The 11,254-nt window shown below is 38.4% G+C and overlaps 1 protein-coding gene across 1 annotated transcript; it reads left to right on the top strand.

Annotated features, from left to right (window-relative positions):
• The first annotated feature begins 671 nt into the window (after positions 1-671).
• Positions 672-7,588, top strand: il12b2 (interleukin 12B 2). The gene is made up of 9 exons (XM_055918452.1): positions 672-781; positions 938-966; positions 4,166-4,247; positions 4,495-4,722; positions 4,834-4,936; positions 5,300-5,490; positions 5,845-5,993; positions 6,128-6,238; positions 7,398-7,588. The coding sequence occupies exons 2-9, from the start codon at positions 952-954 to the stop codon at positions 7,527-7,529; spliced, it is 1,011 nt and encodes a 336-aa protein (XP_055774427.1). The 5' UTR covers positions 672-781; positions 938-951; the 3' UTR covers positions 7,530-7,588.
• The last annotated feature ends 3,666 nt before the right edge of the window (positions 7,589-11,254 follow it).

Raw genomic sequence — 11,254 nt, 5'->3', positions numbered from 1 at the left:
GGGGTCAGTAGTCAGTTCTCTAGTTCCACCCATCTAAAATAAACCTCGTAAGGTTGAGACAGAAACTGTACTGTGAGAGATAAAAGATAAAAGGCTTCATGTGGGCATGTTTCCTCAAAAACTTGTTTGACTTGCAAATTAATCTATGTATGACACAAGTGTTGAATGCCAAAGAAGAGAAAATGAAAGTAAGGAGAAATAGATATAGAAAATATTTAATGGAAAATGTAATAATATATGTATATATTATCTGATCTGAATATAAATATTGTACCTGCTGTAACCCTGACCAAAAAAGCAACAAAAAAATGAAATATTGGTCCTAAAAAAAGAAAGTAAAGAGAAATGACTGATGTTTGGTTGAGGGGAGTATGGGGTGGGTGTAGGGAGTGCCCCAAACTGGAGGGGTTTCTTCTGAAAATATTTTGTTGATGACCATCGCTATAAACATCCTCACACGTCACACCATTAAAGATCCTAATCTCAGATGGAACTGTGGTGCATGTGTACGCACACACAAACAAACACACACACACACGCACAGTACTACTACTACTAATAGTTTACTTATGAATTGCACCCAACTCCATCCTCCCCCAAACCCCCACCCACCCTCTCATCTTCCAAAAGTCCGTGGCAAAGATGTGTGGGCAGAGGCTGAATAGCACACAGTAGCCAAACATATAAAACAGAAGGACTTTCAGAAAATGAGAGAAACTCAAGTTGACCGAGCTGACTGCCAACAATCTATCAACGTGACCAGCGCAACTTCAGCATAACGGTAAGCGCAAGACCTGCCTAAATCCAGCAACACTTATGGGCTGAACCAATTCAATGGGAAATGTATTAATTAGAACTGAACAGTCGCATAGGTTATTACATTTGAGTACATATTTTTTTGCGTTCAATGAATAGCTAATTTTCTGTGTTCATGCAGGCTCATCAAAGGCTATGGCAGGACGTACTGTAAGTTGCATTTAATTTGAATTGAAATTCTATATTCTATGTTTAATTAGGCTAAATTCCCCATGAGGAAAAAAGCAGCTACAAACTTTTGACATGGTGCAAACCTTTAGTAGGCTAAATCCTACCCAAAGATTATATTACCACTTGATATATTTTATACACTGAGTATACAAACATTAAGAACACCTGCTCTTTCCGTGATATAGACTAACCAGGTGAATCCAGGTGAAAGCTAAGATTCCTTATTGATGTCACTTGTTAAATTTACTTCAATCAGTGTACATGAAGGGGAGGAGACAGGTTATAGAAGCCTTGAAACAATTGAGACATGGATTGTGTATGTGTGCTATTCAGAGGGTGAATGAGCAACACAAAAATGTAAGTGCCTTTGAACGGGGTATGGTAGTAGGTGCCAGGCGTACTGGTTTGTGTCAAAAACTGCAACACTGCTGGGTTTTTCATGCTGAACAGTTTCCCATCTGTATCAATAATGGTCCACCACCCAAAGGACATCCAGCCAACTTGACACAACATTGGGAAGCCATTGGAGTCAACATGGGCCAGCATCCCTGTGGAATGCATTTGACACCTTGTAGAGTTCATGCCCCGACGAATTGAGGATGCTTTCAGTACAGAGGAATTGAGGATGTTTTCAATATTAATATCCTCAAAACACCTTGGACTCTACAAGGTGTCTAAAGCATTCCACAGGGAAGGTGTTTCTAATGTTCGGTATATTCATATTTAGTGTATGTTTGTATGATTATCTATTATATTTGAGAGCATATCCAAGGTTCCTATTCAAACTTTATATCAGAGTATGCCTGCTCTACCTCTTTATGGAGTCTGTGTGTGTAATGTTTTTCAGCGAATAGCTACAGTCAGGTCCATAATTATTGGCAACCTTCATAAAGATTAACAAAAAAGACTGCATAAAATAAATAATACAAATACTGAGCTATAGATGACATGAAAATAGTGCTCTTTGGCCATGCACACCAGCGGTGGGTTTGGCATCGAAAAATGGAAGCATATGCAGAAAAGTACATCATACCAACTGTAAAATATGGTGGTGGATCTTTGACGTTAAGGTGCTATTTTGCTTCCACATATTAAGGTCAACAGCATCATGAACTTTAACAAATACCAGGACATTTTTGCCAAAAACCTGGTTTCCAAGTGGATTTTCCAGCAAGAAAATAACCCAAAGCTATAATCACAATCTGCAAAGAAATGGTTAATTGACCACAAAATCAACTTTTTGTAATGGCCATCTCAGTCTCTGGACTTGAACCCCATTGAAAACTTGGTGGTTTGAATTGAAGAGGGCAGTCCATAAGAGCAGACGAAGGATATCAAGGATCTGGGAAGTTTCTGTAAGGAATAGTCTAAGATCCCTCCCAATGTATTATATATTTTTTACCTTCATTTAACTAAGCAAGTCAGTTAATGGGGCTAGGCATCCCGCTACCGGGACAACTTCCGGTGAAACTGGAGGGTGCACAATTCAAATAAATAATCATAAAAATTATGGATATTAAACATTTAGGGACATATAAGTGTCTTATATCAGTTGAAAGCTTAAATTCTTGTTAATCTAACTGCACTGTCCAATTTACAGTAACTATTACAGCGAAAACATGCCATGCGATTGTTTGAGGACAGCGCCCCACATCAAAATATATTTCCACCGGCAAATTCACAAATAGCGATTAAATATTCACTTACTTTTTGAAAATCTTCCTCTGATTTGTCATTCAAAGGGTCCCAGCTATAACATGTAGTGTTGTTTTGTTAGATAAAATCCTTCTTTATATCCCAAAAAGTCTGTTTAGTTGGCACCATCACTAAACTTTGTTTCAACAAGTCAAAATAAGTTTCTATTTACTCCTCAGATACCATAAAATGTAATCAAACTATAATATTTCTTACAGAAAGAAGTATGTTCAATATTTTAGCAGGTGCGTCCTGTCTTCATGGCACGCGCAAACACGAATTTCGAAGACTGTGTCCTTCTACTGAAACTTCTGACACCTTATGGAAGCCATAGGAATTGCATCCAGAGAGCTAATTTTCAGTATGCCCTTATACTTGCCATTGTAAGAGGATGGTCTCTCTCAAAAAAAAATTCAGGTTGGATTTTCTCCTAACATATCTATTGTGTTATATTCTCCTACATTATTTAATCATTTCTACAAACTTCAAAGTGTTTTCTTTCCAATGGTACCAATGCATATCCTGGCTTCAGGGCCTGAGCAACAGGCAGTTTACTTTGGGCACGTTAGTCAGGCGGAAATTGAGAAAAAGCCCTAAGAAGCCCTAAGAAGTTTTAAGATCAAATTCTTATTTTCAATGACAGCCTAGAAACAGTGGGTTAACTGCCTTGTTCAGGGGCAGCTCGGGGATTCAATCTTGCAACCTTTCGGTTACAAGTCCAACGCTATAACCACTAGGCTACCTGCCGCCCCAATGTGTTCTTCAAGCTCATAAAACATTTTAGAAAAAGGCTCAGTGTCTTTATCCTCAGTGTGTGTGTGCTAGAGAATTGAATACAGGGATGCCAATCATTTTGACTCCTATCTTTTTTAGATATTTTTTATTACTTATTACTTATTTTTTTCGAGCATAGCTCTGTATTTGTATTATTTATTTCATACAGTCTTTTTTGCTCATCTTTATACAGTCTCAGCTCATCATCCATAATTATGGACCTGGCTATACATTATCCAATCTATATTATCTCATAGGGTTTATAGAGATATGCCTATGTTTTATTTGACAGTCCTGTGTTGTCCTGTTTGTTGGCTATTATTTACTTAAGAATTATAATACTGTAACAATAAACTTTCTTGTACTTCCTTTCAATAATTAATCACATTGAGTAACTGGTATAAATAATGCCATATGTAGGCCAATTGGAGCAAATTGCTTTAATGAATTCCCCCAAAAACAAGTTCGGATTAGGTACTGGCTAGTTTGTCATATGATTATGATTAGAATAGGATAACTCCAGGTAACTCCAGGTAAAGGTTTCCCATAGGCACAGATCCGTAGTCTGCTTACTCTCCAGAAGTCCTAACCCTAACCATTAGGGTGAAACAGTAAACTGATGTTAGATCAGTATCTCTACGGTCATCTTCATCGTACTCCTGTAAATGGTGTGACTTTCTCTCTCCCCTGTACTCTCTTTCCTCTCCAGATGACTGTAGTACCATGGGTCATCATGCTCCTCTGTGTTATTCTACCGAGAGTGAATGGTCTCACCTCCTTCCATGAATTCTGTGAGTGTGTGTTTGTATTTCTCTCTTTATCTCTGAGCTGTGTGTGTTCCTGATTGTAAGTATCAATGGTTTCTGCCTGTATCTCTTTATGTATACTGTACTCTCAGTGTTTTATTGTGGATCTAATTTAAGTCTTTGTGTGTGTGTGTGTGTGTGTGTGTGTGTGTGTGTGTGTGTGTGTGTGTGTGTGTGTGTGTGTGTGTGTGTGTGTGTGTGTGTGTGTGTGTGTGTGTGTGTGTGTCTGTAGACATGGTTGTTAAGGGGGACAGTTTGGTGACTCTGACATGTCCCACGGCATTCTCTGGCGCTATGACGTGGAAGTACGATACTGAGGATTTAGACAAAACTCAGGTCCAAGGCCATAACCTGATACTGAATGAGGTGGACTGGTATGGAGAATACAGCTGTTGGGATGGAGACAGGAAACTAGGATCCATCTATCTACTGGAGGAGCTGGTCCCGGAGGAACAGGATGGTGTGTGTGTGTTTGTGACAGAGAGAGAGTTTATTGCCCACATGTCTCTACCACATGTCTGGTTGTTCATGTGTGTATGTGTGTGTGTGTGTGCTCTGCCTCTCTCTGTAGATTATTTAATCAGCTGTCGGGCCAAGTCTTATGGCTGCACCTTTAACTGTAGCTGGACCAGCAGTGAATTCACAGCTGTCCGTCTTGGGCTGGGCCATGACTGGTAAGTAACACACACACACACACACGCGCACACACACACACACACACACACACACACACACACACACACACAAACGTAGCCTTTTCCATAGTTTTTATTCAGACACAGACATTCTTATTTAATCTGATGTGTACTGTACAGATGTAGGATATTAATTTGAGCACTCTTCTGTTGCTGAAAATTGCAAACTTGGAGTCTATTAGTTTTATCAAGGCTTCTAAAGTTTGTAATTTCCACTTTGAAATGAAAATGTCCATTAATTAGAATCCACATAAAAATTTACATTTCCTGTCGCTGCAGGATTATTTTCCTGCTGTAGCAAACTCCCTCAAATTAAGACTCTACATCTGTATGTGTCTCCAGTACTGACAGCCAGGAATCTTGCACCTGGGTATACCCAACGACCAGCCTCCAAGATGGAGGGTTGGAGTTTGAATTGACACATTCGCTTTCACCCTACACTGAGGAGGCCGCTCCCCTAGTGGTCACTGTTGAGGCCATCACCAAGCAGGAGTACCTCAGGAAGACTAAGAGGTTCTACCTACACGACATTGGTGTGTGTATCTACTTACATAACAGGTGGTATTAAAACCATGTACTTCCATGGTACTTCTTTCCAGAGTAAGGAAAGGTTTAAAACAAAATTAATTTCCATTTGTTTGCAAATCTCATGTGTGTAAGAATGTTATGTGTGATTACGCAAACCAAAAACAAGTATCACAGGCCTTTGTAACACCGTTGTATTCACAAAGAAGCTAGCGGAAGCAAATGGTCCCGAAACCTACATGAATTTGTCCTATATGCTTGTTTTCATTTTTCCACTGTAAAATGTTTCGCTTTGGGGCAACCTTTTTTGCTACATTGTGCACTAATGAATACACTCCTGCCTATTATGTACATGTCCACAGTCCAGCCAGACAGTCCTGCAGGGATGAAGTGCCAGGTGATGGATCAGAGATTGAAGGTGAAAGTAGAACCACCAGCCACCTGGAACTGTCCGCCCAGCTACTTCCCTCTGGAGCACCAGATAGGATACATTTTTAAAGACAACGGAAAGGTACAACACACCCACATGTACAAACACACTCACACATACACACACACACACATGCAAGCTTATGCACACATTGACACACACTGGAATTTTGGAATGAAACCATAACTCTCTCTCCTTTGCCTTTCTCTCTCTAGGAGGAGCACTCTATGAATCCTCTCATACCGAGAGGGGTCAGTAAGCTGAGGGTCCGCTCCAGAGACCCCCTGGTCCCTTCCCCCTGGAGCCAGTGGACCCCCTGGAAAAATGTAACCAACTAAGATATAATAATAATATGATAATATATGACATTTAGCAGACGCTTTTTACAGTATCACTTCATCTTCTACTATTGCCCTCCACCGTAAGCTACCATTATTTATTCAGGCACTGATTATCATAGACTAGTGCCTTCTAACAAATATGTAAATCTGCAAAATGGTAACTATTGACAGATTTATTGAATTATAGAATTATCTTTTTCATGATAACTATCTGAAAAAAGCTACAAAAGGGTTAACAGCAACCTTTATCCTGAGCACCCTTGCAACCCTGGTTTACAGTCTACAAGTGTGTGATGTGATATCTGTCCCTTTATCAATGTATCTTTGTGGTGGTGTTTCTGTGTAGGCTGATGGTTTGGCTCTGTCTCTTTGTACGTCACAACTATTGCTATTAAAAGAGCTGTGAGTTTCCTGCCTCATACTTCTGTTTCCTTGTTTGTATACTGTTTTCTGTATACTATGTATATATATGTGTTGGGGGGTGTACATACAGTATATGTGTTTTGTTGATGTTTGGTATCATTGTAACATATTAAAGGTGAACTTGATGATTGTATAGTAATTAAGAAATGGAAGAAAGCAAAAATACTCTATGTAATACATAATACATTTTACACTAGTCTCATGGATAAGCCTGCTACATAGACACTGATGTAGCATCTGAGTCATTTCTGGGCTAATGTGTTGTGTACTGTGGCTCAATGTGAAGGGCACCCTGTACCATTCACACTTATTCCGTCACATCCTGTTAGACCAAGAAACACAAACATATATGTCCACAGAGACTCACAAAGCACGCACGCACATGCACACACACACACACACACACACACAGAGGTGCTAGTGGCCAGAGTAATAGAAGGATGGATTGGTATACAACACAAGTCGATGTGTTAATACCTTTCCATTCATTCCATTCCAGCCATTACATTGAGCCCATCCTGCTATATTCTTCGCTCACCATCCTCCTCTGCCGCACGCACAAAACACTCACACACACAGACACACACATCAGATTAAATATTTCCTACAAGTTTTGTAGTGTAGGTGATCTTTGTTGTGTTTCTTGAATGAGGTGCCCAAACAAAATAACCATCTAGTTGGCTTATGGATAGGAAACACTCTACCATTTACCTTATTACAGGTGGTTACGGGAGGCAAAAAGGAGGAGAAATGCAAAAAGAAACGCAAAGGAAAAGATAGCATCTGCTGCAAGACAGAAAAAAAGAAGGGGACCAAGACTAAGTCGAGATCTGCATTCATTGCTAATGAATAACGGACATCGTGCTCTCTATTGTCATATCACTGTCTGTTTCTGGGATCTAGACAGTTAAATACGCCAATAAAATGTCATATTTAACATTTTCCCAAAAAGTTGTGATAATTACTGACTTTCGACACGCATGTCGTTGGTCTATAGAGTGGATGGTCCTCATGCAGACATTGTTTTACTTGTGCAAATTTCAGATGAAAATGCTAATCTGATGAATGTGACCAGAGATTCTTTTTTATCTACTGTAGAAATTAGATCACAACATCAATGTTTCAACATATACAGGTTGTTAAAGGGGCAAGCTGCAGTTCAAACAAAAACAAAGTCGACACCTGCCACTGTCTTGGTATACAGGCTGAGTGATGGGGCTGGAGAAATATAACCACTCCAAAATTCATAAACAGAGCTGTCTAATAGCTGACAATCTATGTAGTTTTAACTATGTTTCGAGGCTAAACAGTGTTTGCTTACAATTACATTTGCTTACAAACAATGGAGTAAAACAAGCTTATTATATTTGGGGGCACCATTAAATGTTTTATTTACAGAGAGCTTGGGGCACACTCCAACACTCAGACATAATTTACAAACTAAGCATTTGTGTTTAGTGAGTCCACCAGATCAGAGGCAGTAGGGATGACCAGGGATTTTCTCTTGATACGTGCCTGAATTGGACCACTTTCCTGTACCTGCTAAGCATTCAAAATGTAATGAGTACTTTAGGGTGTCTGGGAAAATGTATGGAGTAAAAAGTACATTATTTTCTTTAGGAATGTAGTGAAGTAAAAGTAGTCAAGAATATAAAGAGAAAACGAAAGTACAGACACCCCAAAAAAACGACATAAGTAATACTTGAAAGTATTTTTATATAAGTACTTTACACCATTGCAAGCTATCACACACATGCACACACACACACACGCAAACACACTCGCTCGCTCGCACGCACGCTGTCACGCCCTGGCCTTAGTATTCTTTGTTTTCTTTATTATTTTGGTTAGATCAGGGTGTGACATGGGTAATTTATGTGGGTTTTTGTAGTGTCCAAGGTGATTGTAAGGTTTAGGGGGTTTATTTAGAGTAGTTCGGTTTATGTTTAGTATAGTTGTCTAGCTGTGTCTATGTTGTGTGTAGTTGTCTAGGAAAGTCTATGGTTGCCTGAATGGGTTCCCAATTAGAGACAGCTGGTTTCTGTTGTCTCTGATTGGGAGCCATATTTAGGGTAGCCATGGGCTTTAGTTTGTTGTGGGGAATTGTCTATGTCTAAACGTTAGTAGCTTGTGTGTGCACTTTCGTTTTGTAGCTTCACGGTCGTTTGTTGTTTTGTTAGTTTGTACGATCGTGACGCACGCACGCACGCACGCACAGCCAATGCATGTTATAGAGGCATTCAACCACTGTACACTGCCTGTTTCACACTGTGTATTTAAATACTGTATTCTCGACATAGCTCATTCTAATACTTCTACTAATGAACATTGCATTTTAGTTGCACTGTTTACACACACCACATATTTATTTATGTACTGGAATCTTGACATAGCTCACTCTAATATTATTCCGGTGTACATATGGATAGATTGCATTTGGATTACTGTTACAGTGCTATTTGGGTTGTTAATTCGATTATTTGTGATGTTTCTTGATTGGTTTCTTGATTAATTTATTTTGTATTATTTGTTTACTTGATTGACATTTTACTGCCTTGTTAGGAGCTAGTAACATAAGCACTTCACTGCACCCGCTATAACATCTGCTAAACTGTGTATGCGACCAATAAACTTTGATTTGACACACACGGGCACTTGCGTAGCCACAATCACCCATTCCCTTTCACCCTACACTGAGGAGACTGCTCCCCTAGTGGTCACTACTGAGGCCATCACCTGGCAGGAGTACCCCAGGAAGACTAAGAGATTCTGCTTGGAACCCCCTTCATAACAGGTGGCATTAAAACCATGTACTTCAATGGTATTTCATTCCAGACTAAGGAGAAGCTTAAAACAATTTATTTCCTCTTGTTTGCAAATCTCATATGTGTAAGCATTTTCATGTGTAATTACACAAACCACAAACACGTATCACAGTTGTAACTACAGGTCAATGTAACAATGTTATATTCACTAAGAACTTAATGGAAGCAAACGGGCCTGTCACGTCTACTCCCGCTCCCCCTTTCTGGCACTTGTTGTCGCCAGTTTACTTATTATTGCGCACACCTGCCACCATCGTTACGCGCACCATCGTTACGCGCTTAAGTTAAAGCATTTAAATGCTTCCAAATACTAATTGAGTCTATGTGAACTTCTGACCCACTGGGAATGTGATGAAAGAAATAAAAGCTGAAATAAATAATCCTCTCTACTATTATTCTGACATTTCACATTCTTAAAATAAAGTGGTTATCCTAACTGACCTGAAACAGGGAATTTGTACTAGGATTATTATTATTTATTATTATTATTATTATTATTATTATTATTATTTATTATTATTATTATTATTATTTATTGTTAATTATGAAAAACTGAGTTTAAATGTATTTGGCTCAGGTGTATGTAAACTTCCGACTTCAACTGTATCCTCCAAACACTGACTTCTCGGGCATTATCCCTTAAATCTACTTACCTTTTTCACAATAACTATCTGAAAAAACTTACATAAAGGGAATTATCACTTTTATACAATGGGTTACCAACATCTTCAAATAAATGGCTATATGTGTTTTCGCCTCTCACTTCTGTTTCCTTGTTTGTATACTGTATATATAGAGTGGGGTCTGAAATGATAAGCACCGTTGATAAAGAAGAGCAATAATGACTGTATAAATAAATAATTCAACTAGAAAAGTAAATTTCCTGAAGAAAATGTGGTATGCATGTGATATGATATGATAGCCTGAACATGGGAAAGTTGGTTGGTGTCTCTAGCTTGCACGGTTCAAAAGTTACTGTTGGTGGGTTATTTTATGCACATTTATGCAAATGTTATGGTTGTAGTTTAAACAAGTTTCTATTGAATTGAAAGTTAGGATAGGCTGAACACGTGAAAGTTGAATTGGTGTCCTAGACTGAACGGATAAAGAGTTACCATTGTTGTGTTATTTTATGCAAATGTTTACACATTTATATAATTATAGATAATCAAAGTTTTAAGAATTGTAATTTAGGACAGACTGAACATGTAAAATTGGTTTAGTGTCTCTAGCTTGAACCATTCAAGAGTTACTGTTGGTGAGGGATTTATTCAAATGTAGGTACATTTGAATAAGGTACATTATAGTTGATAAAAGTTTTGAAGTTGAAGAACCGTTCAACAGTTACTATGGATTGTTATGTTATGTTAATTTATGCAAATGTTATAATTAAAGTCAATTTATATAACTAAAGTTGATCAAACATTTTAAGAATGTGAAGTTAGGATAGACTGAACATCTAAAAGTTGGTTTGGTGTCTTTAGCTTGACTGGTTCTAGAGTTTCTGTTAGGGAGTTATTTTATGTTAAATTATGCATATATATATACAGTGGCAAGAAAAAGTATGTGAACCCTCTGGAAATACCTGGATTTCTGCATAAATTGGTCATAACATTTGATCTGATCTTCATCTAGGTCACAACAATAGACAAACACAGTCTGCTTAAAACTTCTTGTCAATACGGGGGAGCTGTTTTCACTTTGGAAAAAATCGTGCCCAAATGAAACGGCCTCGTACTCTTTTCTAGATCAT

This window comes from Salvelinus fontinalis, chromosome 4 (genome assembly GCF_029448725.1).
Source record: "Salvelinus fontinalis isolate EN_2023a chromosome 4, ASM2944872v1, whole genome shotgun sequence".
Taxonomy (NCBI): Eukaryota; Metazoa; Chordata; class Actinopteri; order Salmoniformes; family Salmonidae; genus Salvelinus; species Salvelinus fontinalis.
The sequence above is the reverse complement of the archived record's forward strand: the minus strand, read 5'-3'. Positions and strand labels throughout refer to the sequence as shown.